At 54.0% G+C, this 16,702-nt stretch overlaps 2 protein-coding genes across 2 annotated transcripts; one reads left to right on the top strand and one right to left on the bottom strand.

The window, feature by feature from the left end:
- Window positions 1–7,883: 7,883 nt before the first annotated feature.
- Window positions 7,884–10,293, top strand: VOLCADRAFT_100457 (uncharacterized protein; the record flags this gene model as incomplete). The annotated part of the gene is made up of 7 exons (XM_002959032.1): window positions 7,884–8,111; window positions 8,218–8,463; window positions 8,646–8,933; window positions 9,050–9,388; window positions 9,518–9,570; window positions 9,851–9,995; window positions 10,084–10,293. The coding sequence occupies 7 exons, from the start codon at window positions 7,884–7,886 to the stop codon at window positions 10,291–10,293; spliced, it is 1,509 nt and encodes a 502-aa protein (XP_002959078.1).
- A 446-nt stretch (window positions 10,294–10,739) lies between these two features.
- Window positions 10,740–12,133, bottom strand: VOLCADRAFT_100456 (uncharacterized protein; the record flags this gene model as incomplete). Its single annotated transcript, XM_002959023.1, has 2 exons — window positions 10,740–10,819; window positions 11,536–12,133. The coding sequence occupies 2 exons, from the start codon at window positions 12,131–12,133 to the stop codon at window positions 10,740–10,742; spliced, it is 678 nt and encodes a 225-aa protein (XP_002959069.1).
- Window positions 12,134–16,702: the final 4,569 nt, after the last annotated feature.

The raw sequence follows: 16,702 nt of genomic DNA, 5'->3' as shown, positions 1-16,702 counted from the left end.
TCCTCGTTAAGGGATTTAGATTGTACTCATTCCAATTACCAGACGCTAAGCGCCCGGTATTGTTATTTATTGTCACTACCTCCCCGTGTCGGGATTGGGTAATTTGCGCGCCTGCTGCCTTCCTTGGATGTGGTAGCCATCTCTCAGGCTCCCTCTCCGGAATCGAACCCTAATCCTCCGTCACCCGTTACCACCATGGTAGGCCTCTATCCTACCATCGAAAGTTGATAGGGCAGAAATTTGAATGAAACATCGTCGGCACGTGGCCATACGATTCGTGAAGTTATCATGATTCACCATTCAACGGGCAAAGCCCGGCTGGCCTTTTATCTAATAAATACGACCCTTCCAGAAGTCGGGTTGTGCGCACGTATTAGCTCTAGAATTACTACGGTTATCCGAGTAGTAGGTACCATCAAATAAACTATAACTGATTTAATGAGCCATTCGCAGTTTCACAGTATAAGCAGTTTATACTTAGACATGCATGGCTTAATCTTTGAGACAAGCATATGACTACTGGCAGGATCAACCAGGTAGCTCCTTGGAATTCGGCCCAAGTAGCAGCTGCTTTTGCTGAAGCACGAGCAGTAACAACGTGGGCACTCCAGCTCGCATTCCTAGAAATGCGAGGGAAGTAGCTTCGAATTTTCAAGTCGCTATCCCATTTTTGGAAAGCACTCAATCATCGCCGTACTAACTCAAAGTCAAATTTGTGTAGTACGGAAAATGACTATTCACTAGGCCCCTCTGAAATTCTTTCAGCTCTGAACCATCGCCCCGGAAGCAGACGCACAGCCTTCAACTCGAATCAACCAAAGTCTGTGTAAAGGTGCACTTTCACAGCAGAGGAGGATATGCGTTTAAAGGTATGTGGCTTCCCGCTGGCAGAGCTTTGATGCTAGCAAGCACATAATAGCTTAACATCTACGACAGTAGGCTAGCCCCTTGCCGTACACACGACAATGTACGACACACAGAGATAAGCCCCGTGCCGTACACCTTGTTGTACGACAAGGGGGTAGCCCCTTGCCGGTATAAGCTACACATGTGCTGTTCTTAGCATTTCCACTCGGTTCATAAGCATACACATCGCGTACAGGTACAAGCTCTCTCAACGCACATTGCACAAAAAGTCACAAGTACTTCATGGCAATTGTACACACATCTTATACAGAGTGTGCACATGCTTTGATTGAACTAACACTACAAATGAGTGTTCGTGCAGGCCATCCTAGCCAGGAAACGCCTGCAATTCAGCAAGTCGCTCCCGTCAAGGAAAACCTACAGTCTCTGTTACTCACCAACTTACTACGCCTGCAAAAGCTAGACTTTTCGTTGGGAAAGGAAACAGATGCAACATTCTAAGACGTATCGAAAATACGACACACTTAGTTTTGTGGCAAAAATCGCAGTACACGACACGTACGACAGTACGACTCGAACAACTGCACAAATAATGCAAGCGAATGCATCACGTCGTACATTACTAATTGCGACCAATAGTATGGCACGAATGGTATGGACAATATAAATCGGAACCAAGAAACAGACTGTGTCTTCAGACTGCCTTGTCCATATGGAATGAGAAAGTATGCTAACTCATTGCGGTGTAATCACAATATTACACACCAACGGACTCTCACACATTTTGGTCGCAAAGGGCAATTTGCACAAGTCCTATTCGCACGACCGTCCTATGCGCTTCCTATGCGCATCCTATTACTGCCAAACACATTATTAGCATCATGATCACCCAAGCTGGTACATAACACAAAGTTTAGGGACCCTAAGATGGGAGATTCCAGAAGTTGAGACTTGACAGGCCTGAAGCCAGGATTCAAATTTCATGGTCACTGGTTGAGAGCTGCAGTTAAAAATGCAACCTTACAGCACCACACACAAAGACCAAAAGCTTAAAATGTATGTGTGTAAGTACATGCATTCCCCAGGCACCAAGCACATGCAGCAAAAGGCAATAACAGCGCCTGCAAGATTGGGGCAACGTTTCTGGGTGTTGTTGCATGCCTGTGCAGTGACATGCATTCCCCAGGCACCAAGCACATGCAGCAAAAGGCAATAACAGCGCCTGCAAGATTGGGGCAACGTTTCTGGGTGTTGTTGCATGCCTGTGCAGTGAAATGCATTCCCCAGGCACCAAGCACATGCAGCAAAAGGCAATAACAGCGCCTGCAAGATTGGGGCAACGTTTCTGGGTGTTGTTGCAATGCCTGTGCAATGAAATGCATTCCCCAGGCACCAAGCACATGCAGCAAAAGGCAATAACAGCGCCTGCAAGATTGGGGCAACGTTTCTGGGTGTTGTTGCATGCCTGTGCAGTGACATGCATTCCCCAGGCACCAAGCACATGCAGCAAAAGGCAATAACAGCGCCTGCAAGATTGGGGCAACGTTTCTGGGTGTTGTAGCATGCCTGTGCAGTGACATGCATTCCCCAGGCACCAAGCACATGCAGCAAAGGGCAATAACAGCGCCTGCAAGATTGGGGCAACGTTTCTGGGTGTTGTAGCATGCCTGTGCAGTGACATGCATTCCCCAGGCACCAAGCACATGCAGCAAAAGGCAATAACAGCGCCTGCAAGATTGGGGCAACGTTTCTGGGTGTTGTTGCATGCCTGTGCAGTGAAATGCATTCCCCAGGCACCAAGCACATGCAGCAAAGGGCAATAACAGCGCCTGCAAGATTGGGGCAACGTTTCTGGGTGTTGTTGCATGCCTGTGCAGTGACATGCATTCCCCAGGCACCAAGCACATGCAGCAAAAGGCAATAACAGCGCCTGCAAGATTGGGGCAACGTTTCTGGGTGTTGTTGCATGCCTGTGCAGTGACATGCATTCCCCAGGCACCAAGCACATGCAGCAAAGGGCAATAACAGCGCCTGCAAGATTGGGGCAACGTTTCTGGGTGTTGTTGCATGCCTGTGCAGTGACATGCATTCCCCAGGCACCAAGCACATGCAGCAAAGGGCAATAACAGCGCCTGCAAGATTGGGGCAACGTTTCTGGGTGTTGTAGCATGCCTGTGCAGTGACATGCATTCCCCAGGCACCAAGCACATGCAGCAAAGGGCAATAACAGCGCCTGCAAGATTGGGGCAACGTTTCTGGGTGTTGTTGCATGCCTGTGCAGTGACATGCATTCCCCAGGCACCAAGCACATGCAGCAAAAGGCAATAACAGCGCCTGCAAGATTGGGGCAACGTTTCTGGGTGTTGTTGCATGCCTGTGCAGTGACATGCATTCCCCAGGCACCAAGCACATGCAGCAAAGGGCAATAACAGCGCCTGCAAGATTGGGGCAACGTTTCTGGGTGTTGTTGCATGCCTGTGCAGTGACATGCATTCCCCAGGCACCAAGCACATGCAGCAAAAGGCAATAACAGCGCCTGCAAGATTGGGGCAACGTTTCTGGGTGTTGTTGCATGCCTGTGCAGTGACATGCATTCTCCCTAGCAAACACTACAACTCAACATCCCAACGATGGCGCTTGTAATGTGGCAAAACAGAAATGCAGCTCGGTCTGGTTGAACTGGCATTTCGACATTTTTGCCTTAAATTGGTGCTCTCTTAGCAAGGACAACACGGTACGGATGTGTTGTTCATGCTCGGCGGGGGTCTTACTGAAGACCAAAATATCGTCCAAGTACACTAGCACGAATTTGCCAATGTACGCAGCAAATATACGGTTCATTACTGCTTGGAACGTTGCAGGAGCATTGGTTAGTCCAAAGCATAGGACTTTGAATTGATACTGGCCGAGCCCCGGTGCTATGAAGGCCGTTTTCTCAATATCTTCTTTCGAGATGCGAATTTGGTTATACCCCTGCTGCAGATCCAGGGAGCTGAAAAAATCATGGACTGTGAGGAGCCAATACTGTTCAGTTGAACCTCTTTAGCTGGCGGGTCATACCAAAGCTGGATAGGCCACGGAATACCGGGCATTTCCTGACGACTACCATCGTCTGCTTTCTTTAAGAACAGTTTCGTCCCTACGGCATATGTTTTTAGCAGCTGGTGTCCTGCCGCTCGCATGCGTCTTTCAATTTGAGACCATTTCGGTACTACAAAAACCGCTGAAGTGGTTTCGGGACGCATACGCTTGCAGCGCAGGTAATGCTTATGCCAAAGCTCAATTTTTGTGTATGGGGGATTTGCCCAGACAAACTCGCCAGAGACATCGGAGGTCAAGAACGAATTTGAAGGGGAGGCAAAGCGTGTACAAAGACTATTGTCGCCAGAGTTGTTACAAGCAGCGTCAAAGGTGAACTGCCGTCCCAACATGTTCTCCACGTTACGAAACTCGTCCGGGAGGAACATGTGATCACAGCTAAGCGGATCACAAACGGACAACAAGGACTCTCTGATTTGCAAGCTAGCCGAGTCCTTAGGACATTCCGGTTGCTCACAGCCCCCAACAACACGCTTGCCGACCCGCTAATCAGCCATGGCATTCTCCATCTTCGCGGCAAGGGACAGCGTCTTCTCGGTGTTAGCCTTGAGGTGTCGAATGCAGTCGGGCTTGTGCTCCGCCCAGCTCTGGTGGGCGGGCTTCACGCGACGGCATTTGCGGCAAGTGTGTGCCATCAGCTGTTCTTGCTCCAGACGCGCCTTCTTGGGCCGATTGGCGGGTTGCCAACCCTGCGAATTGCAATCAGAGGACGAACGCTTAAATTTATTGAAGGGCTTTTTAGCAGTGATCACATTAAGGTCAGCGCTAACTGCATGGACGGTAGGCTTGTCTTTGCCCGACTGCCACCGAACCTCTTGCCCAACAGCGTAAAGGATTAGCTTATCTAAGCTGTCCCAATCTTTGCCCTCTTCGCTTGTCGCACACCGGCTGCACAAAGGTGGTAGTAACCCCTTAACGTACCAGCCGATTTGATCGCTAGGGTTCATATCTTTCGCTTCACGAATTATATCGTGAAAACGTTGAGTATATTCGGGCACTGTTTCAGTTGCTTTCATGGCGTGTTCGTTCGCATGCAACCTATCGCGGGCGGCCATAGCCGTGTTGCGTTGTGTAACGCCGTATTGCAACAAAAAGGCAGCACGTAAAGAATCACGCGTCAAAAGCTTCTTGCCCGATCGGTGCTCCCCGAAAATGTCCGTGGCCCAGACTAGAGCTTTGCCTGATGCGAAGTAGACAAAGTGCTCTAACGGGTCCATTTGCATTAAGTCTAAGTATTGCAAAAGGAACTCGAACCACGATCGGGTGCAAGTAATATGCGTATCCCTTTTTCCCGAAAATTTTGGGGGAAGTGGAACGCGTTTCTGCGTACTCACCTCGGTACACGGCGTTTTGCCCGTGGGCTGTAGCACAGGCCGCGTGGAGTCGGAGTCTGTAGCGCTACCGCCAGGGCCGCTCTCCACCGCACCGGTGTCCCAAAGTTTCCGGACCTCCTCCAGGGTGACCTCCGGCTCTATCGTCAGGGAGTCCAGGGCCGCCTGAAAAGCGGTGACCTGGAGGCTCTCTTTTGACAGGATGCCGGCCAGGGAAGATGAAGCCACTTGCTGGATTATCTTGCAAATGGCCACGGACCGTGGATTGGGAGGTGGTGGGCTTGAGGGCGTTGACAGCTTGGAGAGTAACTCCTGGAGTTGCGTCTCCACACGCTGTGAAGAATTTCGTAACGATATAATGTCGTCACGGAGTTCTGCCATCTCCTGGTGTGTTCCTTCCAGAGAACACTCCAAGGTGCTGACGCGGTTCGGCACTGACTGTCGCAAAGTTTCAACCAAATGCGCTGGCAAAGTGCCAGGCGCTTTGGCTTTGGGAACTTCTGTCGTCGCGTCAACCGCATCATTGCCAGTAGTGTCGAGGGCAGTCGCCACGTTATCAGTTGGCGTCATCGTGTCCTGAAGGTCATTATCAACAGGAACAGAGGAAAGGTATTTACGAAGCGAAGCGAAGGATTGTTTCCTTAATTTGCGCTTGTTAATTTTCGCAACACGAAGTGGGTCCGAAGCGGTTGTAGCATCGGCAGGAATTTGCGCCGTAGTCTTAGACTTCGGTCGCGGAATAGGAACGTGCTTAGCATCGCTCAAAGAAACAGCCTTAGTCTTAGCTATAGGCTTAGGAACCATTTCCAGAAAGTCGAGTCTAAGACTCAGACAATGGGTGAGTAACTGCTGCGGCGCAATGTGAGGCGAGGACCGAACAAATGATCGTCGATACCAAAATGTAACAGCCGTCTCTTACCTTAGCTGTGTTAGCGGAAGCGGAGGATCTCGTCCACGATTGGCGACCCAGCGTTAGGCGCGAGAAGAGACAACGGAAGTCGAGAACGGTGACAGCAAGGTCTTGAACCCTGAACACTAGTATAGTGATACACAAGTGCCTGGCCGAAGCACTTCACCTGGGTGGCTTAAATGCGGCCCACCTGCCGCCATCTCCATTCCTGGAGTCTTGGTGTCGTACGCTAGGTTGTGATAGCGTACCAGAAAGTGAGTTCGTACAGTTAACGAGTATGGTTCGTAAATACGGGACCGTACCGTTACTGTGATTAAGACTTAATAGCTTAAAGATATTCTAAGGTAAATGTAGCTTGCTACACCTTTGCTTGCACAAAAGTGTCGCTTCGCCAAACGCTTCCTCTTCCCGCGGCCGTTTTATGAGCCCAGTCCTGCAAGCTACGTTGCATGCTTTCAGTTCTTTTTCAGCTCAGGCTAAGCAGCCAGCCGAATGTCCCAGATGCATGCCGCGTGTGACTGTGGCCAACATGCCCTGCTGCGCAACGCGCAGGCACACCGCGGCCTTTCGCCGAGAAAATTACATACACTTGTACAGGCGCATTTTGAGAATCGCACGCGCGCATCCGCGCGGTAAAATTCGCGCCTGGCTTTGTGGGCGTCTTGTACGGATGTTTTATTCGGCACTGTACGACCGGACACATTTGTGCGAGGGGCTGCTTGTTCAGGCTGGTTTAGCCCTAATCTTTAACCGAAGCCACAATTGTATGGCATTATTAGAGGTCGGCAAATAAGTCGGCTCATGAGCCTCTTGGCCCGCTTGGACCGTACAAGCTCAAGAAGCTTGTAATCGAAAACGTCAAAACATCATCCTGAAAACCAAGCTGCTTGAGAAATTCAACACGTCATTATAATTAAATACATAATAACTCAAAGTTTCATTGATTTAATTAGTAATGCTTGGGAGTGGAGAGCTCTTGGGTTTCCCCAGGCCGATGCACCTCCCTCCCGCCCGCCATCATGCGTGCGTATGTATGCTTGTCTGAAGCGATTGTTCCAAGCAGGCCAGGTCGCGATAAAGTCGATGAGGTGGCGTGTATGCATACATACGTACATATCTATTTATCTGAAAGCCTGCAATGGCAAGTCGGCTGTATAGCGAGGGAATGGACATGAAGCAGCAAAGGCCGCTGGCGGAGCACCTACCGCATACAGGTGGTCCGTAGATATGTAGGAAGAGGACAAGTAGTAGCGGACGCGGGTGTGGCTGGTGGTGGGGAGGCTGCTCGTGGGCTCTAACAGGGTGTCTCCACGTGGACGTTTGTTAGCGACCCTTTTAAAAATTCTCACCCTGGACGTCAGGTTTGCACGTTCTGTTTCGCAATATGACATATTCTATATAAGTAAATGATAGAAATGCAAAAGGTTTGACGGAAGGCGGAGGGATGGCGAAGAACGGGGGGCCCACGTGGAGACACGGCCCTTGTTAAACGTCCAATAAGTCCGCAAAATTTATAGGCTGCCCCGGACCAGCTTTAAGCATTGTTAACTTTGTTAACTTTGAGCGCGGAAAATCTCGTGACTTCTTTTTAAATTATAATATCACCGGGTCTTTCCTTTGCTTTCCGTCTACTACCTTGACTGCTTGCCGACTTACGCCGTTGCCGTTGACCAAGAATGTCACAGAACCAGTCGCCCTCGCCGGTTCCGTCTCAGAACTATCCTACTTCATTACACAATGCCTTAATGGCAACCATTCAACAGCCAATGCTGAGTCCGCTGCCCAGACTGTTTAGCCTTGCGGACGTCCATGCTGCTACCCAGGCCGCTCAGCAGCAGGAAATGGCTCAACGCCTTCATGGCCAGGGCTTAGGAATGGAATGGTCACAAACTCCGCTATCCCAGGTCAATGCGTTGCTTGCTTGCAATATTGTTGTTTCCATCTCGCGCGCCTTTTTCAAACTGACCATGTACGCCGCTCTCCCCTTTCCTGCACCCCCTCCTTCTCCAGGTGCCCTTCGGCCACGCTGGTTTTAACGCATTTAACTCACAGCCCGGCATCTTCAATGCCCAGCCGGGCGTGCAGCTTACCCCTGGCCACCTGTCGCCGACGTTCATGGGCGTCGGCCCCCCGACATCCTCAAAGGCATACACGAAGGCGGCCAAGGCCAAGGCCTCCATGCCCAGCGCGGCGGGGCCCCCACCATGGACGGCCCGGAGGCGCTCGACGTCGACCCATCCCCTGAGGCTGATGCGGGTGGCGACAAGACGCGGTCGCGCGAGCCGGTACGTTTGGCCTCTTCCTAGTTCATGGGCGCCCATGCAACTCCTTTCCATGCCGACCGCCATGCGGTCCCTTCTCTGTGGGCCCCAGCTCCACGGATGTCACACTGACCATGTACACCGCTCTCCCCTTTCCTGCACCCCCTCCTTCTCCAGGTGCCCTTCGGCCACGCTGGTTTTAATGTGTTTAACTCACAGCCCGGCATCTTCAATGCCCAGCCAGGCGTGCAGCTTCCCCCCGGCCAGCTGTCGCCGACGTTCGTCATGGGCGTCGCCCCCCCTCCAACCTCTAAGGCACCCAAGAAAGCGTCCAAGGCCAAAGGCGCCAAGGCCTCCAGGCCCAGTGCGGCGGTTCCCCCCGCCATGGACGGCCCGGAGGCGCTCGATGTCGACCCATCCCCTGAGGCGGCTGCGGGTGGTGACAAGACACGGTCGCGAGACTCGGTACGTTTGGCCTCTTCCTATTTCATGGGCGCCCATGCTTTACCTTCCATGCCATGTCTTCCCTCTGTCTACCGACACCCTTCCCGCGTGCTCCCACTCCCCACTTTGCCTCGCAGAACGTCGACGGCAAGGAGGCCATCAAAATGGTGAAACTCTATATCGTGGGCCAGCATGTCCGGTCGAAGAGGAACTCCAGCAAGACCAACGGTGGCATCCACATGACCGGTGCAGCGCTGAACCAGTGGATGGAGGAGAACAAGCCCCTGTACGGACTGGCGGCCCGCAAGGTGGACACAATTAACAACAAGGTGGCCGCGCTCATCACTGTAATGACGAAGGTTCGCAACCACGAGCGCAGAACCGGCTTCAACGCGCCCTCTGTGTGGCACCTGGACGAGGATGAGCTTGCCGAGAACTTCACCCGCCTGAAAGTTCCCGGCTGCTTCACGCAGGAGGTGCGGTACACTTTTCAATCCGGTTGATATTGGTGCCATGTGCTGCTTAGGTGCCTAAAGTGCCGCCCTGTTCTGGTGCCGCTGTTAACGTTTTGCCACGGTCACCTACCCATAACCCACATGCCACAGGTGTACGAGACTCTGCATGACTTCTCGGAGAACAAGCCCAAGATGAACCCCCGGTGCTTCCACCCCGTCATAGACGCCAACCGTGCAGGCGGCATCCGTGGAGCTGTGGACCAGGCCGACGCCGACAACGACACCGATGGCGACGGTGGCGCTGGTGCCTGCGGCTAAAATGGTCGGCGGCAGCGGCGGCGGCGGCGACGGCGCGGCGGGCGGCAGTGGCGGCGGCGGCGCGGCGGGCGGCAGCGGCGGCAGTGGCGCGGCGGGCAGCTGTGGCGCGTAGGGAAACGACGGTGACGGTGACGATGGCTTGTGGCGGTGCTCCGTGCCCAGCAGCAATCACACCGGCCTGCGCCGCAAGTCGTCGAGCAAGGCCAGCCCCGCGATGGGACTGATGGCTGCCGCCCTGGGCGACCTGACCGACAGCATCAAGTCACACTGCAGCTCAGACGACGCCGACCGCAAGGAAGCATTTGCTCAAGTAAGTTCGCTCATGTACTAGTTTCGCTGTTTTGTGAGTCTGTTTCTTTACCCTTCGTACCCTCCCTCCCTTCCCCTCCATGGTGCAGATCGGCAACCTCACGGAGGCGGTAAGCAAGCTGGCGCAGGCAGCCGACGATGAGGAGGAGCGCAAGCTCAAGATCCACGAGTCGCATCAGCGCATGCTGTTGCGCAAGCTGGAGGCCTATCAGAAGATGTTTGATGTCAACAACGCCACCCAGGAGGAGCTGGACGCGGTGACCGCCGAGGTCAAGGAGTTGATGAACAGGCCCCTCTGAATCATCCTTGACACGTTACATAGGAGAGAGCATCGATTGTACACGATTTACTAGTTGGGCATGACCACGCATCAACCGCATCTGTACTCCTACCACGCGCGCCATTACAACGCATTGTCCATTAGTACAGCATTTAGTGGTATGCATGCGAGATAGCATTGATTGTACACGAACTACTAGTTGGGCATCACCACGCGCAATGAACGAACAGGATTGGTGCACACAACAACACACTCATCTGTACTCCTACCGTGCGCACCATTACAACGCATTGTCCATTAGTACAGCATTGAGTGGTATGCATGCGAGATAGCATTGATTGTACACGAACTACTAGTTGGGCATCACCACGCGAAATGAACGAAGAGGATTGGCGCACACAACAACACACTCATCGATTCCGACAATCCCTTCTCGATCCGTGTAACGGGAAGGAAGACCATTACTCATTGCCCGCCATCATCATCACCGCCCCCACGTTCCGCATCTGCTGCATGGCACGCCGCTGCTGGATCCGCGTCAGCCCCTGTCGTGCCGCACCCATGACATCGTGGTTGGCGTGCAGAATGCCAGCCAGCCGGGTTCACTCCTCCTCACCGGTCCGGGTGTTGGGCGCGGCCACACGGACCATGGTGTGGTCGACGATGGCACGGACGCGGCAGTCCATGGTACTGAGAATCTCCTTTTCAACGCAGTCGTTGTGCCGTTTGAGCCAGTTGTGCAGCAGGAACATGGCCATAATCAGCTTGGCTGACGTGGGGAGACTGTGCTTCAGCTCGCTGTTAAGGATCTGGAAGCGGCCCTTCAGCACCCCAAATGCACGCTCTACACAATTCCGCGCCCCTCTTAGCAGCCGGTTGTACGTCATGCACTCCTCCGACCCCCGCACTGCAGCCTCGGTGTACGGGGTCATAAGGAAGTGGTGCAATCCGTAGCCGGAATCGCCAATCAGGTACGGTGTGGTGCGCAGGATGGACTGGTCGCTCGACCCGGTGCCCCATTCCGTCTCACAAGTGAAAAATGAACCCTCCACACCCTCCTGAAACACCGCACTCTCCGCCAGCACACGGGAATCGTGCACGGAGCCCGGGTACACACACACCACGTCCCAAAAGTAACCGCGCCTATCACATATGGCCTGCACGTTCAAGGTGAATCACCCCTTCCACACACAAAAGTAATCTTCGTAAAACTCTACGCCGGCCGGGCGGGAGATGGGAATGTGTGTGCAATTGATCGCACCCACGCACCCAGGCATACCGTCAACGGCAAACTCCTCCATGATCTCCAGCTTGCGCTGGGGATCGGGGTATCCACACTCGCCAGCGAAGGCCTCCAGCACAGCGTCGGCAAAACGACGGATGATCCGGGTGAGGGACTCGCGAGCGATGGCAAATGTGTTGTCCAGTACACGGTAGTTACTACCTTGCGCAAGGTGGTACAAGGCCATGCAGACCTGCTGCTCCACGGGGATGGCCTGTCGCATGTCGGTGTCTTGGCGGGCCAACTTTGGCCGAAGCGCGTCGCACAGACGCTCAAAGTTAGAACACTCCATGCGAAAATTGGCTCGAAACGTCTCCTCACGCCAGTGCTGCATCGCGTACAACTGGTAGAGGTCCGTTGGGCAGGGTTCGACCCGCCATGGGGACCGATAGACACGGAAGGAGCAGGGGTGTGCGTCTATAATCTCCGCCATCCTCCCAATGGCGCTACCAGCCGCTGTAATTAAGGCAGCGTCGCTGTCTGCTAGCTCGGTGCCGTCTGGCGCGCAAAATAGCAATAAGTTTATGATAATGGGCAACAGCCCAGCGACAATTTGCAGGACAACTGCCGTCTTCATTTCTCTTTAATGTTCTGAAAGAGAACCAGGCCGCTCCTAACAACTGGGAAGCGTAAGCTGACTTTACTGTCCGATATACTTGCGTAGGCACAGAGGATCGGAGTTTCAATCTCAACTTAGACTTACAATGTTCATAAAATGGTCCGCTTAAATAGTCATATTAGCGCGCCATAACCTCACACGTAGCACCACAAGATCAAGCTCCACTAGCTCCGAAGTTACGACATGGTCTCAGAAGCGCACACTAACGAACTGCAAAACATTACACACTCCCCTCCTTAAAAACAAGCACCGTCCTCGGTGCGAAAACGTCACTAAGCGGCCATAGTCGTGCGCCTCTCCGATTCCCTGAACGAAATCGGTACCAGGCTAACGAGGGGAAGGCAAAAGGGAACCGGAGTCAAGGCAAAACCTTCCCCGCACTGGATACCGGCCTAAACTGTGGCGCACGACTCCTACCATATCCGGCTGAAGAATCCGGAGACACACAAAAGCTGCTACAAAAACGACTTAAATCTGACTACACGGAACCCAAATACCCAGACGCGAACAAACACGTGAAATGCAATACCACACTGACGTTGAACTGACTGGTGTAATCTACTGGCAGCCGTAGCTTAATTGGTAAAGCACCACCTTAACCGGTGGGAGATGTGGGTTCGAATCCCACCGGCGTCACCATGGGTTGTGAGACTTGTTCGTTGATAATGTATCAGCCTCTGAGGCTCTCCTCAGGGCAACCCGTGGTGTATGTGATGACAAGTCCGTCACCAGAAGGCTAGGCGCCGAGGAGGAGGAGGAATGGATGCACAAGGTCAATGGAGCAGTCCAAGCAAAGTACCTATCAAGAAGCTGCTGTAGCATGTCTAGGCCGAACCTCGCACGAGCCTTAGATGGTGACCTCTACGAGGGGTGCGGAATCCCCCAGCGGGTGAAGCGGGTCGTAGGGGGTTAACTAAACTCCGCCAGGACAAAGCGCAGGGTGCTGTGTAGAGTGCAGTAGTGTAAGGGTAGGGAGGCGGTGCGACATGCACGTGGCCTGAAGTTGTAACAGGAGCACCAGACTCTGGCAGGTTGCGATAACTGGTCGTGTCCCACAGCGACAGTGTGGCGTCCTCACCAACGATAGGTGGAACTCTAGGGTGGAAAAAGGCCCGTAGAGGTGACGCAGTGGGAATATAGCATATAGGACTGACTAGGTGCAGACCCCAGAGCGTTCCCCCCTTAACACACGCCAGGTTGAGCGGACACCGGTGCAACAATAATAATAATAATAATAATAATAATAATAATCTACTGGCAGGAACAGAACGAAGACGCACAAACATACCGAATACACATGATGACACACACACACACATCCAGCCGCAGCTCTATTCTGTTAAGAACTGTACGATCCTTGGGGCATCCTCCGGGAACTTGGCTCTGAACCACGCATAGCGATCTGATAGCCTGAACGCGGTCCAGCTTGGGCTCCTCAGGAAGGCACGAAGCGCTGGCAGGTTGTGCACGTTGTCGTATGGTTCCCATGAGGGGTCGTGTTTACTACTTGCAGACCACTGTACGAGGAACATGACTGACGGGCGTGCACGCTTGTTATACCCTAGGCGAACAGCTGTAACAACGGTATCTGCACTGTCATATGGGGATTCTAGTGCAGTAGGAGCTGCAGGTGGAGGTGGTGGGCGGCCGGGGAAGAGCGCTGGGTCGTTGTCCGTCCATGGGAGAAGGCGGCTGATGTGGAATACTGGATGCAAGCGGCCGAGGGAGGCTGGAAGGTGAAGGCGGTATGCAACTGGAGAAATGACGGAGGAGATGAGGAAAGGGCCGAGGTAGCGAGGGCGGAGTTTTGGGGAGGGGTAGGTCGGCAGGGTGAGGTGTTCTGTGGACAGTCGGACGCGATCGCCAACTTTGAAGGTGATGGCGCGGCGATGCTGGTTAGCTGCGGCGGCGTAGCGGGTTTTGGCGGCTTGGATTTCGCGGTTGATGGTGGCATGGATGTCACTCATACGCTGCTGTAGTTCTGTAGCCCTCAGGTGAGAGGAAGGTGAAGCGGCTTGGGGGCCGTGGAGAGAGATGGGAGTGCGCGGGTGGTAACCGTGATTGGTGTAGAATGGTGTCATGCCGGTGCTTGCGTGGGTGGCGTTGTTGTATGCTGCTTCGGCGATCGGAAGGTATGATGCCCAGTTGTCCTGCATAGGTTGGATGTAAGCGCGGAGGATCTGTTCAATAGTGCAATGTGTTCTCTCGGTTTGACCGTCAGTTTGTGGATGATAGGCGGAGGAGATGTTAAGGGACGTGCCAAGGTGCTCCCAGAAGGTGCGCCAGACGTCGGACATGAAGCGGGAATCTCGGTCGGAGACGAGGGTTGTTGGAAGACCGTGTAGATAGTAGACGTGGGTGAGGAAGAGTAGGGCGGTGTCGTGGGTGGTGGTGGTCTTGTTAGTGAGTGCGAAGTGGGCTTGCTTGGTGAACATATCGACGAAGGTGAGGATTGCGGTGTAGGTGCGGCCATCCAAACCTTTAGAGGGCGGCAGGTCGGTGATGAAGTCCAGAGACACGTGCGTCCAGGGTTGGGTGGGAGTAGGTAGCAGGTGGAGGAGGCCAGGCGGAGGCTGGGTGGATGGTTTGGTGCGTTGACAGATGGGGCAGGACTTGACGTAGGCTTTGACGGTGCGGGCCATGTAAGGCCACCAGTAGCGGGTTGATATCGCGGCGAGGGTGCGACGGAAACCAGGATGACCAGAGTAAGCAGCATCGTGGAATTCGTGAAGTAGGCGGCGGTGTAAGGATGGGACGTTAGGGATGGCGATGCGGTTGGCGAAGTAGAAGAAACCGTCTGGGGAACGAGGTAAGGCTTGGTGGTTGTTGAATTGGAGTACATGGGGTCGGCGGTGTATCCGAAACGGATGTCATCTGCGAGGCTGGGGTCTGGCACGACATGGGCTGCGATGGTGAAACAGGCATGATGAAGGGCATGGTTGGCTGCGACATCGACGGGTTGTGAAGTGGAGGGCCAAAGCGGGGGAGGTGATGGAGATGTAATGGAGGTTAGGTTTTCTGCTGATGTAGTGGGAAGTGAGGGGCTGGGGTCAGAGGGCTCTGGGTTAGGGGCTGGGCTGACCGGGAAGCGGGAGAGGGCGTCGGCCATGTTTTGAGGGCCGGGGCGATAAGTGATTGTGATGTAGCCTTGGAATGGGGCGAGGAGCTGAGCCCAACGGGCTTGACGACGAGACAGGTCCTTTTGTGTGAAGAAGCGTTGCAAGGTGTCGTGGTCTGTGCAGAGCGTGAAGGGGCAGCCTTCGAGATAGCACCGAAACTTGCGCACTGCGTGTACGACAGCAAGCATCTCCAGCTCGTGGATGGGGTAGTTGGCTTCATGACGGCTGAGCTTGCGGGACTCGAACGCCACGGGATGTAGGGCGCCGTTGCGTTCTTGAAGGAGCACAGCGCCAATGCCGAGGATGGAGGCGTCGGTATAAAAGGTGAAGGTGGCGTTGGTGCCGGTGTCTGGGATGATGAGGGCTGGGGCTGACATTAGGGCGTCGTGGAGGGCATGGAAGGCGGCGAGGGCGTCGGCGGGTAAGGTCTTGGGGAAGGGCTGGGTTGTTTTGGTGAGGGTGGTAAGAGGAAGGGCGATGCGGGCGTAGTCTTTAATGAAGCGGCGGTAGAACCCAGTGAAGCCTAGGAAGGCGCGAACGTCGGTGATGGAGGAAGGAATGGGGAAATTGGCAAGGGCGGTGAGCTTGTCAGGGTCTGTCGTGATGCCGTCGCGGGAGATGATGAATCCGCAGAACTTGGTGGAGGGTTGCGCGAAAGAGCACTTGGAAAGGCGGACATGGAGGTGGTGGTCGTGAAGTGTGCGTAGAACGGCTTCCACGTCGCGGCAATGGTCTTCAAAGGTGCGGGAGTAGATGAGGACGTCGTCGAGGTACACAACCGCACACTTGTTGCGGAAGGGGCGGAGGACGTCGTTCATGAGGGACATGAAGGTGGCGGGGGCTCCTGTAAGGCCGAAGGGAAGAACAAGCCATTCGTATAGACCATACTTACACCGAAAAGCCGTTTTATGCACATCGGGTTCGTGCACACGGACTTGATGGTAGCCTGACCAGAGGTCCAGCTTGGTGAAATAGGCTGCACCGTGCAGCTGGTCAAGGAGCTCGTCCACGCGCGGCAGGGGATACGCATTCTTGACTGTGAGCTGGTTGATTGCACGAAAGTCCACACAGAGGCGTAGACCGTTACCACCCGGTTTACGGGCGAACAGAATAGGGGCACCAAAGGGTGACGTCGACGGGCGAATCCAGCCACGGTCAAGGTAGTTCTTGAGCTGCTTGTCCAGTTCTTGAAGTTCTGCTGGGGACATGCGATACTCGCGCTGCTTAGGAGGCTGGGCGTCAGGGACCAACTCGATGTGGTGGTCGCATGGGCGTGATGGTGGTAGACCCGATGGTTCTTCGAAGATGGTCGCGTAGCGCTGGAGGACAGGCTGAAGGGCTGGTGGTACGGACGGGGAGGCGGTGGGTTGAGGGGGGGCTTCAGGGTCGACTTCGGGATCTTCGATGG

The sequence above is a fragment of the Volvox carteri genome, assembly GCF_000143455.1.
Source record: "Volvox carteri f. nagariensis unplaced genomic scaffold VOLCAscaffold_119, whole genome shotgun sequence".
Classification (NCBI taxonomy): domain Eukaryota; kingdom Viridiplantae; phylum Chlorophyta; class Chlorophyceae; order Chlamydomonadales; family Volvocaceae; genus Volvox; species Volvox carteri.
Note: the sequence above shows the minus strand (reverse complement) of the source record. Positions and strands in the feature narration are given on the sequence as shown.